At 47.2% G+C, this 20,352-nt stretch overlaps 1 protein-coding gene across 1 annotated transcript; it reads left to right on the top strand.

Moving 5' to 3' along the window:
• The first annotated feature begins 66 nt into the window (after positions 1-66).
• WDR13 (WD repeat domain 13) lies at positions 67-7,734 on the top strand. Its single transcript, XM_040405616.1, has 10 exons — positions 67-134; positions 1,715-1,800; positions 1,875-2,112; positions 2,196-2,305; positions 2,377-2,507; positions 2,629-2,936; positions 4,677-4,857; positions 5,318-5,459; positions 6,359-6,477; positions 7,427-7,734. Exons 2-10 carry the CDS (start codon positions 1,760-1,762, stop codon positions 7,609-7,611), a joined length of 1,455 nt encoding a protein of 484 aa, XP_040261550.1. The 5' UTR covers positions 67-134; positions 1,715-1,759; the 3' UTR covers positions 7,612-7,734.
• The last annotated feature ends 12,618 nt before the right edge of the window (positions 7,735-20,352 follow it).

Consider the following 20,352-nt stretch of genomic DNA (forward strand, 5'->3'; position numbering starts at 1 on the left):
CTATTGGACGAAGCTCAGGAAGCTGCGTCCTGATTGGTGGAACTGTTTGACAGCCAGCGGACCAATGGCAGGCTGTGTTTCCACTGATGACGTCAGCGGTGGAGTCAGGGCGGATGGGTCTTCCGGCGGGGCAGGTATACATCTGTATATAGGGCTTTCTGTACGTTTTCTATGACTTGTCTGTAATGTAGAGGAGCGCCCCTGATGTGGTCAGAGCGCCCCCATAACCACAGCCTCGGTCTTATAGAAGCTCCATGGGCTACACACTGCTTGCTGGATGTCATTTGTATCTTACATGAAATGCTCCATACGACCCTTCACACCTATAGATAGCAGACTGGACCACTGGGTGACACATCAGACTCCCTGATGGTCAGATTATAGTTAACCCTTTGTTTATGCAGGAGATAAGCGGTGACAGGTGCCTGGCAGCTACTGATCTCTTCCTGTTGAGACAATACATTTGGCCGCTGACTCCCCCTGTACACATGCATGCTCAGTGTTTTCAGTGGAGAGAGGCGAACGCTGCTACCAGACGCGTCTGGTGACACATTACTGTGTGTGGGGCCCATACTGGGCTGTGAATTTAAAGGGGTTCTCCACCCAGAACAATCCCTGTCCCTGTGTCATAGAGCTGTGGCTGCGCAGATCCGGTCACCCATTGACTTCAGTGTATACTGCGCTTCCCTTGCCTGTTAGGGCTCATGCACACGGCCGTAAACACGGATAGCGACCGAGTGCATGACGCTATTTTTTTTAACCCCTGCAGAAATGTCCTAACCTTGTCCGCAGGACAGACAAGAATAGGATATGTTCTAGTTTTTTGAGGGGGGCCACGCTACAGGCATACGAATGCGGACAGCACATCTATTGAGATGCAGACCGCAGACCACGGCTGTGTGCATGAGCCCTTATACATGAGCTCCCACGAGAGACATGGCGTGGACAATCCCTTTAAAAAATGAAACACAAAACTGATTCTGCCGTTCCTATCTCCAGAACAGGGACCCCTAAAGTGAAGGAGAGCACACTGCGCATGCGCGGCATCATCTCCATTCTTTGCTATGGGAGTTCTGAAATTAACTGACCAAGCGCACTCTGCTATTTTCAGAAGTCCCCCAGGAGTGAGTGGAGAGTGGACCCTGCAAACGCTGCCACCGCTCCGTTTACTGCTAAGGGACTGCTGGAAATAGCTATCTGGTGCTCACCTATCTTTGGGAACTCCAGCAGCGGTGAACAGAGGGTGGCAGCGCATGCGCTTCTACTTTCTGTTCAATTTGGGGGCACGGTACTCAAGATAGGTGCAGGAGCCACACATACCATCAATGTCTAAGATAAGTCAACCCCTTTAACCCTCCCTCTGGGTGTTACCAGTTGGGGGTGTGCTCCTGCGCAGTCCAATCAGTGCTGACAGTCTCAGCATGTGCAGGAACACCCTGCTGGCAATTAATTTAAAACTTCTAGTAGGAATATTAGAGGAACTGCACAACATGGAGTCATAAGACTTACTATTACGGGGGGAAGAGAAGCAGTTACTTGAACAGGTCCTTAGTATGGAGGTATGATTTGTCTGATTTCATATGATATGTACAGAGGTATTCTCCCTTGAAACTGCTCCATAAGCAGTCTTTTCATTCACTGACAGCAAGCAGGGATTTTTGTTTATTTGTGTATTAAGCATCAGGTTATGAACATGCTCTCCGTCACATCTCAGGATTTCTCCGTCCTTTCGAGCTGAGGGACCCGCAGTGTGCCTGGAATGGCTGCTGTCTGGCAACAAGTCCTGGCAGTCGACGCAAGGTAAGTACCGTGCCTACACTGCCCCTGCTCTCCTGCCGGTGTACAGCGGCTGTAACCTGATCGCACTTCCCCAGGTACAACGCGTACCGCACTCCTGCGCACCCGCAGTTCCGCACTCAGTACATCCGGAGACGCAGCCAACTTCTGCGGGAGAATGCCAAGGCCGGGTATGATCCGCAGCTGCGGCGACAGTACTTGAAGCTTCGCAGCCAACTTCTTGCCCAGCGATACGGCCCCCTGTCTGAGCAGAGCAGCTTTCGGGCACACAGCAACAGCATCCGCAGCTCTCGCACTACCCTGGACCGCATGGAGGTGAGCCCCCCCCCCCACAGGCCGGACCATGCACTGGTATCACTTCTGGACTGTATTGGTTACTGATGACCTTACCTTTTTAGGATTTGGAAGAAGATCCACGGTCCCAGGGGTCACGAGGTCACAGGCGTTCTGTAAGTCGGGGGTCCTACCAACTGCAGGCACAAATGAACCGCGTAGCGCAAGAGGAAAGGTGAGGAGTGGAACCGATGGGGAACAGAGCTGACGTAAGTACCAGCAGCTAACGCCGTGTATCGCCCGCAGGGCTCCTGGCAGCGTGGTGCCCACACCACTGGCAGAAGCCAGCAGGGCGATGGCCGGCGACACCACACTGAGCGAGAACTACGCGTTCGCCGGAATGTACCACATATTCGATCAACATGTGGATCAAGCTGGTAAGAAATCTACCTAGTATCGTGAAAATATTCAGAGATATAGAGCTCTCTGACAACTGTACTAAGGGCGTGAGAATATAGTTGTCAGATCTAGCTTTTTTTTTGTGTTTTGTCCTCCTAGTCCCCAAGGTACAATTTGCCAATGACGACAAGCACCTCCTGGCCTGCTGCTCTCTAGATGGTACAATATCGGTGTGTCAGCTGGTTCCCACGCCCCCCACCGTCCTGCAGACCCTACGAGGGCACAGCGGTCCAGTCAGCGACTTTGCCTGGTCCTTATCCAACGACATCATTGTCTCCACCTCTCTGGATGGCAGCATGCGCATCTGGAACACCCACGATGGCCTCTGCATCCGACAGATTCCAGACCCGGACTTGGCCCAGATGCTCTGCTGCACTTTCCAGCCCATCAATAACAATCTCACGGTGGTGAGTGCAACCACTGGAAGGACCAGTCTCTAGCAATGGATGCATGCTGGGAGTTGTAGTTTCCCAGCAAACTGTAGGACATGGGTGAATGATAACGCCGATATACTTTTTCTTGCAACTGTATGTGAACCCTTTGTAATGATATGGATTTCTGCACAAATTGGTCATAAAATGTGATCTGATCTTCATCTAAGTTACAACAATAGACAATCACAGTCTGCTTAAACTAATAACACACAAAGAATTAAATGTTACCATGTTTTTATTGAACACACCATGTAAACATTCACAGTGCAGGTGGGAAAAGTATGTGAACCCCTAGACTAATGACATCTCCAGGAGCTAATTGGAGTGAGGTGTCGGCCAACTGGAGTCCAATCAATGAGATGAGATTGGAGGTGTTGGTTACAGCTGCCCTGCCCTATAAAAAACACACACCAGTTCTGGGTTTGCTTTTCACAAGAAGCATTGCCTGATGTGAATGATGCCTTGCACAAAAGAGCTCTCAGAAGACCTACGATTAAGAATTGTTGACTTGCATAAAGCGGGAAAGGGTTATAAAAGTATCTCCAAAAGCCTTGCTGTTCATCAGTCCTCGGTAAGACAAATTGTCTATAAATGGAGAAAGTTCAGCACTGCTGATACTCTCCCTAGGAGTGGCCGTCCTGTAAAGATGACTGCAAGAGCACAGCGCAAACTGCTCAATGAGGTGAAGAAGAATCCTAGAGTGTCAGCTAAAGACTTATAAAAGTCTCTGGCATATGCTAACATCCCTGTTAGCGAATCTACGATATGTAAAACACTGAACAAGAATGGATTTCATGGGAGGATACCACAGAGGAAGCCACTGCTGTCCAAAAAAAACATTGCTGCACGTTTACAGTTTGCACAAGAGAACCTGGATGTTCCACAGCAGTACTGGCAAAATATTCTGTGGACAAATGAAACCAAAGTTGAGTTGTTTGGAAGAAACACACAACACTATGTGTGGAGAAAAAGAGGCACAGCACACCAACATCAAAACCTCATCCCAGCTGTGAAGTATGGTGGTGGTGGGGGCATCATGGTTTGGGGCTGCTTTGCTGCGTCTGGACGGATTACTATCATCGAAGGAAAAATGAATTCCCAAGTTTATCAAGACATTTTGCAGGAGAAATTAAGGCCATCTGTCCACCAGCTGAAGCTCAACAGAAGATGGGACAGGACAACAACCCAAAGCATAGAAGTAAATCAACATCAGAATGGCTTAAACAGAAGAAAATACGCCTTCTGGAGTGGCCCAGTCAGAGTCCTGACCTCAACCCGATTGAGATGCTGTGGCATGACCTCAAGAAAGCGATTCACACCAGACATCCCAAGAATATTGCTGAACTGAAACAGTTCTGTACAGAGGAATGGTCAAGAATTACTCCTGACCGTTGTGCACGTCTGATCTGCAACTACAGGAAACGTTTGGTTGAAGTTATTGCTGCCAAAGGAGGTTCAACCAGTTATTAAATCCAAGGGTTCACATACTTTTTCCACCTGCACTGTGAATGTTTACATGGTGTGTTCAATAAAAACATGGTAACATTTAATTCTTTGTGTTATTAGTTTAAGCAGAATGTAAATGTCTATTGTTGTGACTTAGATGAAGATCAGATCACATTTTATGACCAATTTGTGCAGAAATCCATATCATTCCAAAGGGTTCACATACTTTTTCTTGCAACTGTACCCACAGAGTTTTACATTTTTTAGGTTGGGAACAGCAAACACAACATCCACGTTGTGAATATTTCCACTGGTAAGAAGGTGAAGGGAGGCAGCAGCAAGCTGACGGGCCGAGTGCTCTCCATGTCCTTCGACTCAGCCGGACGGATCCTGTGGGCTGGTGACGACCGCGGGAGTATCTTCTCGTTCCTATTTGATATGGCCACAGGTGAGTGGGTTCTAGGAGTCCGTACTTGGCGCTACTCGGACACATCATCAATATAAGGCTGCATTCACACGGCCGTTTTTTCAATCCGCATCTGATCCGCAATTTTTGAAAGTCTGCACCGGAAGTACACAGCATGGCTCCCATTCACTTCAGTGGACGGAGCTATTCTGAAAGTGTTGCGAGGTGTTGGACAGCCACCGATCCTATCCTAAGGATAGGTCATCAATGTTAAAATTCCAGTATACCCCTTTAAATTATACTGGGAAACCCTTGTAAGACAGCCATAGACTGGCAGATGCTTCACCGATACCAACTATCATATATAAGGCAGGCATGTAGTTCAGCCCATTACCCTGCTGTGCTTAGAGGTCAGAAAACAGTCTCCAGTGAGGCCGCTACCATATGTCCTTAGGTTAGGGGATCCAGTCGCTGACTGTTGTCCTGTACCCATCTCCTGCAGGTAAACTGACCAAAGCCAAGCGTCTAGTAGTGTCGGAAGGCAGCGCCATCAGCAGCATCTCCGCCCGCTCATGGATCAGTCGTGAAGCCCGGGACCCTTCTCTGCTGGTGAACGCCTGTATTAACAAGCTGCTGCTTTACAGGTAAAGAGGAATTTATATACTTTGCCTGTCAATTCCTCTCTGTTCACAAGATCTCTGCTTGCTGTCAGTGAATCAAAAGCTTCACGATCATAGACTGCTGTGTTCACATTTCCCTTCCTCAATATAATTCTCCAAAGTGCCACAACTGCACCTGATCAGTGGCCAAAAATGTTCTCATTACTGGACTGAAGCCTCGGGGCACGCGACCCCAGGGATTTCAACCAAGCCCCGATTCCTTGTGTATGCACGTTTCCGATGCCACTGCATCGTGTACAGAGCGGTCTGCTTCCGCTCTGTGCACTGTATAGTTCCTGGCGGCCCAAAACAGCTCGGTGGGGGTGCTAGACCACCATCATTCTGATATTACCTACCCTGAGGACAAGGGCTCATTCACACGGCCGTTCCGTGCACGGGAACCAACCGTGCGGCTGCCGCGACAGATCCAGACCCATTCAACTTGAATTAGTCCGTGATCCGTCCACATCGCAAAAAAAAAAATAGTACATGTTCTATTTATTTGCGGTGCGGAGGCACAGAGAGAAACCCCACGGAAGCACTCCGTTCCGCACCGACCTTCCGGATTGCGGGCATTGCCGAACAACGTCCGTGTGAATGAGCCCTAAGTCGGAAATATTTATCAACAGACATCCCCTTTAAGGCAGAGCTCCAGTACACAATTACAGTTTCATATTAAGCTGGGTTTTTCAGCCTCTAGCTGTAAACTGCCATTCAGTGACAGCAAACAGAGATCCCGAAATGCATGCAGTGAATTGGAACATGCCTTTGGGATATGCGATTATGAAATACTTTTATTTGAAAATGGCAAATAACAAAGCCAGCTCTGCTACACGTGGAATTCATCCCAGCGGTCTGATTGGTGTCGACTTCCTCTTTTGTAGGGTTGTGGACAATGAGGGGACGCTGCAGTTAAAGCGAACGTTTCCAATCCAACAGACGGCTCACGCCATCGGGAGTATTTTCTGTCCACTCATGTCCTTCAGGCAAGGAGCATGTGTCGGTACGTATAGATGAATGTACATGTTAGCATGCAGGGTCTGCGCCTCTCTCTACTTTCCTTGTTAGCAGCCAGCTAGCGTACCGCCCTCCCCCTGCTGTGAGCAAGATTGCCTCAACTGTGCTCAGAGCATGGAAAATACCGAACAGTGTGCGCCTATTACCGACCCGCGATAGAGTAGGCTCATATAGTGCCATGGCTTCTCTGATTAGTTCGGTACAGGAAAATAACGGCCATAAGCACCTTTATGTCCTTATGTGCATCACTTAGTGGAGGTTTCAGGGACTCTGGGTATCATATATGCCTCGTAAATATCCAGCAGAATTTAAAAGGGTTTTCCAAGACTTTACAACTGATCGGTGGTGGCACGACACCCGCCGATCACCTGTTTTAGAAGGCACCGATTCTCCTCTGAGCGCCACAGCCTTCTCTCTGCTTACCAAGCACAGCGCCGTACATTGTATAGTAGCCGTGCTTGGTATTGCACTCAGCCCTATTTACTTCTATGGGACTGAGCTGCCCCGATGACACCACTGGCCTAGGAAAAGCTCAGCCCCATTCACGTCTATGGGGCTGAGCTGCTCCGATGACATCACTGGCCTAGAAAAAGCTCAGCCCCATTCACGTCTATGGGGCTGAGCTGCTCCGATGACATCACTGGCCTAGGAAAAGCTCAGCCCCATTCACGTCTATGGGGCTGAGCTGCTCCGATGACATCACTGGCCTAGGAAAAGCTCAGCCCCATTCACGTCTATGGGGCTGAGCTGCTCCGATGACATCACTGGCCTAGGAAAAGCTCAGCCCCATTCACGTCTATGGGGCTGAGCTGCTCCGATGACATCACTGGCCTAGGAAAAGCTGAGAGAAGGCTGCTGCCTTCTCGATCAGTTGCTGATGACCTGTCCTGAGGAAAACCCCTTTAATAGTCAGGTTGTTGTTTCCCCCGCTGTAGTGACCGGCAGTGAAGATATGTGCGTCTACTTTTTTGATGTGGAACGAGCCACCAAGGCCATTGTGAACAAGCTCCAAGGACACAGCGCAGCCGTTCTAGGTGTCAGCTTCAACTGCGATGAAAGCCTCTTGGCCTCCAGTGATGCTAAGGGGATGGTTATCATCTGGAGAAGAGAGCAGAAGTGAATTCACATCTCCTCCGGCCTCATCAGCCCTGAAGAACCATGTGCAATGTCCGACCCACTTCCAACCGCCCTTTATTTATAAGTCCTGTATGTGTCTTCTGGAATAAAACACTACCCACCAAGATTTCAACATGTCCAGTCCTTTCGTTTTCTCTAGGCCCCTGGAAGTGTCAGGCAGTAGGAACCTATTCACCTTCTCCTCATTGAGAACACATGCACACTCAGCTAGGCATGCATGTGTATGGGAAGGGGGGAGACGGAGGACAGCTATTCTCCAACCGTGTAGTCACATATTGGTTGAGGTATGACTAACCATATCTGGGAGTTTAAAAAAAAAAAAAAATACCCTATGCAGTTTTGCCGCAAGATATTATTATTATTTTTTTAAAGCAAAACATAAAATGTGATAAATATTGGATCACCAGGGTAAGGCCAAGTTCACACTTCAGTGATTTGGTCAGTTAATTCCATCAGTTATAATGAGCCAGAACCAGGTGCGGGTCAAAAATTCTAGATTACACTTACCGGTAATCGTTTTTCCATGAGCCCATGACAGCACCCTTGAGAGACCGGAAACAGGAACTTTCGTGGAGAGCTCTTAAGGAGGGGCTCTGCCCCTATACCACCAGTTAGATGTGTTTTAGGACAAGTTCTCACAGTTAACATAGGGTGGAAAAAGATCCCGGGTGCAGTCATGGGCTCATGGAAAATACGATTACCGGTAAGTGTAATCCTGAATTTCCCTTACGCCCATGACAGCACCCTTGAGAGAAGACTAGAATAGTAACTAGCTTTGGGGGGAGGACTACTGCCTGCAAGACCTTCATGCCGAAAGATAATCGGTCCTTAGAGTCTAAATCTAACCTGAAGTGACGAAAAAAAGTACATGGAGACTTCCAGGTAGCAGCCCTACAAATTTGTTCTAGAGATGCATCAGCCCTCTCTGCCCAAGAAGCAGAAATGGATCTGGTTGAGTGAGCACCAAATCCTAAAGGGGGATAACGCCCACTATCCATCTGGATAGAGTTCTAGAAGAAACTTTATTACCTTTTGTTTCTTCCACCAAACTGTACAAAAAGTCTACAGGTTTTCCTCCCTTGGCCAGTGACTTTCAGATATTCAGACAGGAATCTTTAAACATCTGGACAATGGAGCCTCCTCTCTTTCTCGTTCTTTGGGGATTGACACAAGGATGGAAGAACAATGTCTTGGGTCCTATGAAACAAGGAGACCACTTTAGGTAGAAAAGAAGGAGCTGTGCTGCCCGTCACCGCATACGGTGGGTCTGCAATACACGGGGCACCGGCCGTGTGCATTTCGCATCACTGATGCAGACTCATTCACTTGAATGGGTCCGCAAATCCGGATATGCGGTGTGGAACAGAAGCACTACGGGGTGCTTCCATTGCGAAAACAAATAGAACTTGTTCTATCTTTTTGCGGAACGGTGAATGGGGTCGCGATCCGCATGCGGCTGCCCCACGGTCGGTGCCCGTGCCTTGCAGACCGCAATTTGCAGTCCGCAGCACGGGCATGGAGCCCTTACGTTCGTGTGAACGAGCTCTAAGGAGGAGAGGCTGAAAAGGCAGAAATCTCACCCACACGTCGGGCAGAGGTGATAGCCACCAGAAAAGCCGTTTTAAAAGACAAAGTTTTAATAGATAAATCCTGCAGAGGTTTGAAAGGAGGCTCGATCATTCTAGACAAAACTAGATTAAGATCCCACTGGGGAACGGAAGATCTGAACACAGGCTTAATCCTACTAACCGATTTAAAGAACCTCCTAATCCACGGATGATTGGCAATAGGTAAATCAAAGACAGCACTAAGGGCAGAAACTTGAACTTTAAGGGTGCCAAGTCTTAGGTTCTTATCAACACCCTTTTGTAAAAAATCCAACATTTTGGACATAAGAGAACTTAAGGGATCTACCAGGACTTTAGAAAAACTCTTAAGCAGGTCTTCCATACTCTGGAGTAAATAGTGGAGGTTACTTCTTTCCTAAATGATAAAAGGGTGGATATAACTTCCTTAGATAGACCCCTACGCTCTAGGATTTCCCCTTCAAATACCAGGCTGTTAGATGAAGGTTTCTCACTTCCGGATGGAAGACAGGAGCCTGAAACAACAGATCCTGCCTGTCCGGAACAATCTAGGGATCTGCAAGAGATAGCTTCTTCGACCAAGTGAACCACGTTTTCCTTGGCCAGAAAGGGTCGATTAGAATGAGCCTCGTCTGTTCCTGCCTCAGCTTCTGTAATACCCTCCGATAAAGACTTAGAGGAGGAAAGGTATACAGAAGCTGATCCGGCCATGGAAGGGAGAAGGCGTCTATCCCCGACGGAAAAGCTTTTGGATTTAGAGAAAAGAATAGGGTGCATTTTTTGTTCTCTCTGGTTGCAAAAAGGTCTACTTGCGGTTGGCCCCACAGCTGAACTATCTGACTGAAGACTTCTTGGGTTAAACACCATTCTCCATGATCCAAATGGTTTCTGCTTAGATAATCTGCCAACTTGTTTTCTGTTCCCTTTAAGTGTACTGCCTTGATGAAAGGAACATAAGGAATGATTAGAGAAAAATTAAGATGTGATAATTAGAATGTGATAATAGGCATCCTTTGTCTATGGTAGCCATACCGGTAATTCGGGTTTCCATGAAATCACCATGATGGCCACAACTCTATAAGGGCAGGAACAGAGAAAGGTTAAACCCCCCCCCCCCCCCCCTCCTCCTCCACCAGTGCTTTACAAAATTATCAGCGTGAAGGTGGAGACAACTTTAGAAAAACTCATTATACAAACAGAAGGTATTGCTTCATACAAAACATAAATTAGGGAGGGAATAACGGGCCGTCATGGTGATGTCATGGAAACCAAATTACCGGTAAGTCTAATTCCGATTTTCCATATCATCACCATGACCGCCACAAGGAGATATCCTTTAAATTAAAGCTGACAGTCTGCAGTTAAAGCACATCTTGTTTGTTTCCTTTCAAATCCATTGTGGTGGTGTATACAGCCAAAAAGGTCAGAATTGTGTCGATGTCCCAATATTTATGGACCTGATGGTAGATTCCAGTCCCATGTCCAGGCGAATGTGTATCACCCAAGGATTGCCCCTGGGATCCAGGGAACAGAATCTGTTCACTTTTTTGTTGTTTTTCGACGCAAACAAGTCTATGTCTGGTGATCCCCATTTGTCTACTATCATACTGAAGACTTGTGGATTTAGGGACCATTCTGTTTGGTCCAATATGTGACTGCTGAGGAAGTCCGCTTCCTGATTGAGGGCCCCTTTGAGGTAAGTCGCTGATATAGACCTCACGTTCCTTTCCGCCCAGTGAAATATCTTGTTTGAAAGGTCTAGGAGCTCCTTTGATTTAGTGCCTCCTTGATGTGAGAGGTAGGCCACAGTCGTCGTATTGTCAGACGCTATCCTCAGATGGTGGTTCTGGAGGGTTTCTTCTGCCACCTTTAAGGTCTCCCACACTGCACTCAGCTCCCTGAAGTTTGAGGATTGGCTGCTTACCGAAAGGTCCCAGGAACCTTGGTAACAAGAGTCCCCAATTTTTGCACCCCAGCCTAACTGGCTGGCATCGGTCTTGATCTGGACAAATAGACTTCATCCAGGTCACTCCTTGAGAGATTGCTGCTCACCTTCCACCAGTTTAAGGAGGTCTTTACGTAGCCTGGAATGTGAATTTTGCAGTCTAGCGACCTTTGTTGTTTGTCCCAGATGTCCAGAATCCAGGACTGCATGGGACGGGAATGCAGCTGATGGGATACAGGCTGTCAATGTTCCCAGCAAACTTATAGATTCTCTTCCTCTGGAAGGACCTGATTTTTTTCCCCCCAAAGCCTGAACCTTGTCTGAGGGCAGAAAGGTGGTCTGTGACTACGAGTCCAGGATGACTCCCAGAAATCTTACCCTGGTTGATGGATGTAGACAGGATTTCTGAGGATTGACGATCCAGCCCAGCTCCTTTAGAGTAGATAAAAAGATGTCTAGATCTGTTAGTAATTGATATACAGTATCTCCTACTAGTAATAAATCGTCTAGATAGGAGATCAGATTCAGCTCCTTCTGTCTCAAGAATGCAACCATCTCTATCACCAATTTGGTGAATATTCTGGGAGCCGAGGAAATTCCAAATGGAAAAGCCGTAAATTGAAAATGGCAAGTGTTTCCCTGCTGGTCTTTTATGGCAAATCTTAGAAATGTTTGAGAGTTGTGATGGATCGGGATGTGATAGTAAGCATCTTTTAAGTCCACAGTACACATCCATGCATTCTTTTTTATTAGGGGAATTAGAGATCCCAGGATTCCATCCTGAATTTCCTCTAAGTAATGTACTTGTTGAGGAATCTCAGGTTTGTAATCATACGGAATGATCTTTCTTTTTTTTTTTTACCAGAAAGATGAGTAAAATCCCTGACCCTGTTCTGAGACTGGGACATGAATTACAACACCAACACCTAGCGCTATGAGGTTCCCCCCGCCCCCACTCTGGCGTCATTGTTTATCATTGGGTTTACTCTGGGGGTTAAGGAGAAAACCTTTCACTTTACCTCCTTTGGGGTAACTTCAGTGGCCTGACTTCCCTTCTGTAGGATCTCTCTTGTCCCTGAAAGGTATGAAAGGGCACTTTCCTCCTATAAGTTCTATCCTCAGGAAATCCCTTTTTTTTATCAGAAGCCTTTAAGTATTTTGTCTAAGACTGTTCCGACGACGTATTCACCTGAAAAAGAGAGAACATAATTTCATTTTTGAAGTTTTGTCCCCGGACCAGGATTTCATCCAAATGGCACGATGTGCCATATTAGAAAGACCTGCATCCTTGGCTGAAAATCTAATGGACTCCACGGAAACATCCGCCAAAAAGTCCGTTGCAGATTTAAGTAGGGTGATAGAATTTATTATCTTCTCCCTGGGGGTCTTATTCCTCAAATGGGATTCTAGTTCGTTCAGCCAGAGGTACATAGACCTCGCTACTGAGATCGCAGCGATGTTAGATTAAAGATTAAAACATAGAGGCTTCCCAAGATTTGCGCAATAATCTGCTTTCCTCTCCATGGGGTCTCTCAATTGTGATGCGTCCTCAAAGGGCAATGAGGTGTTTTTATTGACTTTGGCCACTTGTACGTCTATCTTAGGGATCTCGTCAAATAGACTGCCGGATCAAACAATAGTCGGTTCTTATATTCTCTGGATACCTCTAGTTTCTTCTCAGGGTCTGACCATTCCTCTAAGATCATATCCCTAATTTTTTAATAAATTGGGAACACTCTGGCTTTTTTGGTCCTTAGACCCCCAAACATCTGCTCCTGAATAGAGTGAGGTTTTTGAACGTCTTCCACACCCCATGGTGGCTTTTACACAGGGGCGTAGCTGAAGGTTCATGTGCCTTGGTGCGAGAGTTCAGCTTGGGCCCCCCCCTTCCCTCAGTGCTTTGCGGCCAGGAGCAGGGGAGCACATAGCCTTTGTGCTCACTGAGGCAAAAATTGAAACAGCACTCCTCCCATGTCAAATTCTTGACCCAACCCCTTCCCTCCAGCCAGAGGTGTAACTTGACCAGCATGCACTTTCTATAATACCGATGTCTTCTTATGTGGCCCAAGGGTCTTTGGGCCCCCTCAGGCTCCTGGGCCCGTCAGCGACTGCTACCTCTGCACCCCCTATAGCTACGCCCCTGCTCTTACAGCTTTTAGGAGATCAGACATCTCCTCAGAGGCAAAATAGATTTTTTTTACTGCCCTCAGGAATCTCTTCTTCCTTCTCTCCCTGCCTGGAGAAGGAAGCATCATCACCCATGCACTCAGAATCAGAAGGAGGGTGGAATTATTTTTTGCCTCTTTGGAGGTAAGGGTCCCTGGTCAGATTCCGACATCTGGGATAATGAGGCCTTGAACCTCCTCCTGGATCATGGCGCAAACCTCGTCCCTTTTGGGGTATCTGTCTGGTAACCTTTTAAAACATGAAATGCATTTTGCCGTTTTTTTTTGTTTCTTCTGAACCTCCTTAGATACCTATAAGGCGAGAACGGACTCAAAATTTTTAGACTGATGGACATACGTATTGCGAAATAGGTGCACCACCGCTGTGTACAATAATTAGAGGGGACCCTGAATAATATTAAGGGTAAACCCCAACCCTAAATGAGTGCCACAGAAAAGAACAATCCCCACAGTGAACTTACAGGAGGCTGAGTAGGAGAATCAAGCTATCTGGGATGTTGTGGTTCCAGGCCTGACATCTCTGAACACCAGACCTCAGATCAGTCACACACCGCTCCTCATTTTGCCGAAGGCATTTCCCGGCCCCTACGTCACTTCCTAGAAGCTCCGGAAGTGACGTCATTCCAATACGCCGGGCCACCAGGAGGACGCTGCTCCGGATCAACCAGAGCGAGCCCTCCAGTCTCTCCCCTGCCCAGCGTTGGTACTAGACCGCCGGCGAGCAGGGAGTACCGCGTGTCCTGCGGTTCAAGATAAGTGCCAGCACCCTTCTCCTCACCGAGAGATCCACATCAATAAACACCAACTTTTTTTTTTCATCTCCCTGACCCACAGGGAGACCTTTCTCTGCCCTGGCCTCTGTAGGGACAGGAAACACTGGTGTATGGTGGAAGGGCGTTTTAACCTTACTCTGTTCCTGCCCCTACAGAGGTTCAAGGGTCAATCTCCCTGTGGCTGTCATGGTGATGATATGGAAAATATGTTTTATTGGAGATTGTATGGATTTCATTCTGAATTTTTTGTATTTTAGGTACGGATTTAAGTCTCTCAGGTTTATAAACCTTCTGAATGATCCGTCTGGCTTGTGTACGAGAAAAAGGGGCGAATAAAAAACCCCTCCCCTTCTAGGAGTCTGAAACAGGAACAAGAACCTTTTTCTTTAAAAGGGAAAAAACTTCTTGTCTTAGTGCCAAGTCTCTTACAGAATTTGAAGCCAGATTTGTAATTTTTAATTTTTCCGGTTGGGGAGAGAAACTCTAGACGAAACCAGTCTTTTATAATACCAATAATCCAAGGGCTTGCTGAGATTTTTCCTCAAGCCTGAGAAAAGAGATGGTTACTGTCCCGTGGGGGGAAATACTATCATTGTTGACCAGCCTTGGGCCCTGAAGTGGACTGGGTATTAAAGGGTAAAGGTCATATTTTTAATTTTATTTGCTAGTTTATTAGAGCTAGGCATGTATACCTGAATGATTGTCAAAAGATCTGTAATTAGCTTATAATAACAGCTTTCATTAATGTCCTCTGTCCCTTTTCACTTCTCCCTTGCTAGTTGCTATGGCTTGTCTGTCTTCCTTTTAGTATAAACAGAAGACAGAGGGGCGGTCCTTAACACTGCATGCCTGCATTAGGCTTCAGAGTGAGGAGGCGTGTCTCTTAGTAATCCAATCTGATTGGCTGGGAGGAAGCTGCTGGCTACAGCAAGTGTGTATGTGAAGTGAGGGAAGACAGTTTTGGCCTCAGAACTGGCAGACGAGCCATCTTGAGAAGGTAATCATATTGTAAAGGTTTAAACATCCGTAACTAAGGGAAAAACTCAAGGAAAACAGTGGTATGTGAAGAAACTAAATATTGCTTTATGCATAATGTTGCTGCAGCAGTAACATATGCTAAAATAGATTTTTCAATGAAAACATGACAGTTACCCTTTAAAGGATAACTCTTTTATTGCTTTATGCATAATGCTGCAGGAGTAACATACAAAAATTTATTTTTTTATGAAAATGACAGTTATCCTTTAGAGGAATCACTTATCCTTCCTACCTCTGTTTTCTTTCCAATTATTCAGCTTTTTTTTCTGTTCTATTGAAAAGGTTTCTGTGAAAAAAAAACAACTGTTGTCCTTTAGGGGGTCTGGAAAAAAGAAAGCCTTTTTTGTTGTCAGACCCAAAAAGGAAAGCTCCCTGGCACGGAATAGAGCAAAGCTTATTTTTTTTTTAACCCGTGTCACCAGACCACCCGACCACCCCCTTAAGCCAAATGGCCCTCCTAGCAGAATTAGATAGAGCTGCTGACCTGGCATTTAATCTTAATGCATCCAAAATGAAGTCCACCCCTAGCAACTGGTTTCTGGAGGTTGTATTCTGGATATGGGATTTTAACTCTTGTAGCCAAACCTTAAAGACCCAGCAGTAGAGGTAGTGGCAATATTTGGTTTAAATGCCTGCGTAGAGGCCGCTCATACTTTTTTAAAAGTATGTTTCTGCCTATCTATCCATCGGATCTTTCAAGGCACCGAGGTCCTCAAAATGAAAAGCAGACCTTTTAGAAATCTTGGCGATTGGGGTGTCCAATTTAGGAGGTTTATCCCAGCAGGAGGACTCGCCCTCATCAAAAGGTTATTTTCTTTTAACATTTCTAGGGATAAAAAAAACACTTTTTTCCCCCACTCTTTCTGAATTAAATATTTTATATTTTCGTTTAACGGAAAGATTCTTGATCTTTTGTGCCCCAGTTCACCAAACATTATATCTTGAATAGATTTTGGTTCCCTAGATTCATCCACCTTCAAAGTGGCTCTAATAGCCTTGAGCAGAGAATCCGTATCCTTGAGGGGAAAATAAAGGTCTACCCGTGGTTTCTTCATCTGAGGAAGGAGTTTGAATCTTCTAGGACAGGCATGTTGCAAAACTACAACTCCCATCATTCCTGGACAGCCTACAGAAGGGCATGGTGGGAGTAGTTTTACAACAGCTGGAGGGCCGCAGGTTGAGCATCCCTGTTCTAGGATTTCTCCTTGCTCATTCCGAATCGGATACTATATATTAGTGCCCCTACTTGCCCGAGGCACTTTTTAAACATTTTCATCGAATCGGAAACTTCAGCTTTGACAATATCTTTGATACTCTAAAGTAGTGATGGGGATTCCTCCTCTACCAACTTGTTCACACAATGCTGACATAACAACTTAGACCAGGAAAGAGCGAGTTTTTTCTTGCATACAGCACACTCTTCCTTTAGATCAGTGCTTCTCAAATAGTGGGTCGCGCCCCCCAGGGGGGGCGCCAGGCTCCGTAAAGGGGGGGCTCGTTCAGGGCCTGGAGCTGGGGGCCGGCAATAGCGGTGGGGTCGCTGTACTATAGCCCCGCCGCTCCTCCCCAGTTACAGAATGTGTACAATTAATAATGATTCTATTCATTAGGCCCCCTCTGTAGTAGAACATTCAATATATCCATCCTACTCACAGGGCTGTTATCGTAATCCAGGCCGGCCGGGCAGACGAGCGGCAGCGTCACTGACTGACGTCACGTGCCTGCCCGGCATACTTTATGAATGAAGCAGGCGGCGCAGGCACGTGACGTCAGTCAGTGACGCTGCAGCTAGTCTGCCCGGCCGGCCTGGATTATGATAACAGCCCCGTGAGTAGGATGGATATATTGAATGTTCTACTACAGAGGGGGCCTAATGAATAGAATCATTCATTTTACACATTCTATAACTGTACTGGAACGGCAATGGGGGAAGTCTGTGGATAGCACTGTTATGGGCTGGGGGGGCACTGTGGATGGCACTGTTATGGGGTGGGGGGCACTGTGGATGGCACTGTTATGGGGTGGGGGGGTCTGTGGATGGCACATATATAACAGTGCCAGCCACAGATCCCCCCCATAAGTGTGTGTCCGTCATCCACAGATCCCCCCCCCATAAGTGTGTGTCCGTCATCCACAGATCCCCCCCCATAAGTGTGTGTCCGTCATCCACAGATCCCCCCCCATAAGTGTGTGTCCGTCATCCACAGATCCCCCCCCATAAGTGTGTGTCCGTCATCCACAGATCCCCCCCCATAAGTGTGTGTCCGTCATCCACAGATCCCCCCCCATAAGTGTGTGTCCGTCATCCACAGATCCCCCCCCATAAGTGTGTGTCAGTCATCCACAGATCCCCCCCATAAGTGTCCGTCATCCACAGATCCCCCCCATAAGTGTCCGTCATCCACAGATCCCCCCCATAAGTGTCCGTCGTCCACAAGCGGCGTCGGTTGCCTAGCAACTCTACGGCTGGAGAGAGGGAGCCCCCGGCCCCCGACAAATGATACTATTTACAGTCGCGCGGGGGGCGCGAAATGTTTTCTTCTTCCTAGGGGGGGCATGACAGAAAATAATTGAGAAGCACTGCTTTAGATTTAGTGGTAGCTTTCCTAGGGCCCTCTGATATTCTAAAATAAAATAAAAGAATAAACCCTTATTAGAAGAAATAAAAGGTGGGTATTGACCCCCTTACCCCACCAGGAATACCGGTCTGGCGTCATGACCCACCTGGACATCAGCAAGCTGACTACCCTCTTCCTCCATGGTACCAGACAGGGATAGAGTTTTCCATAAGTGGATCCACAGATGCTAGCAGGCTGGCTGGGATCCTTCTGAAGAGTTGAAATACCCTGGGTCGGGTCCCTGCCAGCGTTCCCATGCGGCAGAGGATGTCCCCCCCCCCCCCCCTTACTTCCGGAACGCTTTTTCACTGTAGCCGCAACTTCCAGTTCACGTGTAGAGCACGCCAAGAAAACTCTAAGCCCTCCCCCTGAAAGTTGCTCCAGGCCAGGAGGAAGGCAGAGAAAAGGCCCCGGACCTCCTGAACACCGCCAGGAGGATCCAGCATCACCTCCCGGTTATGTTGGGACTGCCCAGGAACACCAGCCCGACAGAACACATGCAGGACCCAGAAGGATTGGCCCCAGACTTAGCAGGCGGCTCCTAGTGGAGTCTTATGCCGCACCAAGTAACCTCTATAAATGTTGCACCTCAGGGGCTCCTGCAGCCTGATGCTAGCTCTCCACATGGAAGTCCTATCCATAGGACAGTAAACAGGAACTGGTGGTATAGGGGCAGAGCCCCTCCTTAAGGGCTCTCCACAAAAGTTCCCATTTCCTGTCCTGGATGGAGGCGGTCTCTCAAGGGCGCTGTCATGGACACAAGGGAAACACCAAACGGGTGCAAATCTGTCCATTACTTTTTCTCTGAGTAGCTTCTGTACTGGTTTTAGCGCACAATAACTAATGGAAATAACTGATCAGATAACTGAAGTGTGAACTCAGCCTTAGGGCTCATGCACACGACCGTATGTATTTTGCAGTCCGCAAAAAATACAGATGACATCAGTGTGCATTCCGTATTTTGCGGAACGGAACAGCTGACCCCTGATAGAACAGTACTATCCTCATTCGTAATGCAGACAATAATAGAACATGGTTCTGTATACAGTCCGCGAAAAAAAAAAAAAACACGGAAAGAATATACGTTCGTGTGCATGAGCCCTTAGACACGTGCACTACCCCTTGACTCAAGTGAACGAGGACCTCGAGTTCTTGGAATCGTGGACAAGGCCCCCCCGTCCCAGGTCAGATGCCCCTTGATCTGAAACGCATCACCGATCCTATGTTGCAATTTTTCGATCATAAGCCATCTGCTTATTACATGGAGATTCACTTAGGCTGAGTGAAGAAATACTGACTGTAGTGCACGGATGAAAGTTTTGAGTTCCTGACGTGTTTTCACATAGGGAAGCCTTTGTTGTTTGAAGTCCAAATGCTGTGCTAATAAACTGATCTTCCTAGCACTTGGATATTCTAGCTATCTGCAGCCACCACTAGGGGGAGCTTACTGCATACAGCTTTGATTTCATTATATAAGCTCCCCCTAGTGGTGGCTGAAAGCAGTAAAATTGCTGTTCATTTAACTGTATGCCTGTTCAGAGGAGTTGTAGCTCTGCATCAGAGCTACGACTTAAGAATTTAGTCAGCATACAATTTTGGATCCCACAAAAAATAGTGGACAATAGCTTTAAAGGGGTTGTTCATGAATTAGGACATTTTCTACATACCCCACTGCATGGGCGAACCCATGGTGGTAATCAAATGTACCCGATCCCTGCCATTGGGTTCCAGATCCATCATGGCTTTGTAGGTCCCGAGTCACCCTGTGCCAACATCTGCCAGGTCATGTGACCATTACAGCCAATGATTTGCTACAGCAGTCATGCATCACATAACCCAAGATACATGGGCGAGACATCATCACTGCAGCCAGTCATTGGCTGTAGCAATCATGTGACACAGCCCATACCACAAACTGGATGTTGGCACAGGGAGATCCGGGACTTGCAGAATGAGTGGGGCAGCGATGGGGTCAGAACCCAGCGGCAGGGATCAGGCAAGTATGATTGTCATTGCGGTCCAACCACACTGTGGTGTCTGTGGAACAGGTCTCCATTTGTGAACAACCCCTTTAAGGAAGTTTTTGATAGGCCATCACTATCAGAGCAGTAGGGACCCGAACCTCATCCAATGGGCTGTTACCTTGTAGCTGGTAGTGGATGAAACTGCAAGAGCAACGCGGTAACAGCTGATTTGGGGGTTTGCAGGGTCTCAAACCCCTGCTGATCTGATATTGATAACCTGAGGATAGGACAACCGCTTAAGCAAAACTATAAAATGACCCCAAAAATAGAAAACCTTATCCTTCTCATTGTTGGATGCAATCCTGGTGGACACAAACACTAGATTTCCCTTTAACTATTAATTCCAGTGTGCCTGAAAGAAGGAGAGAAAAAAAAAAAAAAAAACTGCCACCATTGGCCCTGGGGTTGAAGGTTATCTTATCTAGTAGTAGATATTGTATTATTTTCTACAGCAGCCTTGTAATGTATGGCCTCTGCAATCCCTTCTCAGGAGGTCACCATGCAGTTGTGTAATGCAATAGACAAAGCCACAATTAAAAAGATGCCGTTGTGTT

The sequence above is a fragment of the Bufo bufo genome, chromosome 8 (genome assembly GCF_905171765.1).
Source record: "Bufo bufo chromosome 8, aBufBuf1.1, whole genome shotgun sequence".
NCBI classification, from domain to species: domain Eukaryota; kingdom Metazoa; phylum Chordata; class Amphibia; order Anura; family Bufonidae; genus Bufo; species Bufo bufo.

Excerpts from the sequence above, each read along its gene's own strand:
- WDR13 (XM_040405616.1), top strand. The coding sequence starts at position 1,760 with ATGGCTGCTGTCTGGCAACAAGTCCTGGCAGTCGACGCAAG. Across the intron at positions 2,306-2,376 it reads CGCGTAGCGCAAGAGGAAAG|GGCTCCTGGCAGCGTGGTGC; the intron begins GTGAGGAGTGGA and ends TATCGCCCGCAG. Across the intron at positions 2,937-4,676 it reads TCAATAACAATCTCACGGTG|GTTGGGAACAGCAAACACAA; the intron begins GTGAGTGCAACC and ends TACATTTTTTAG.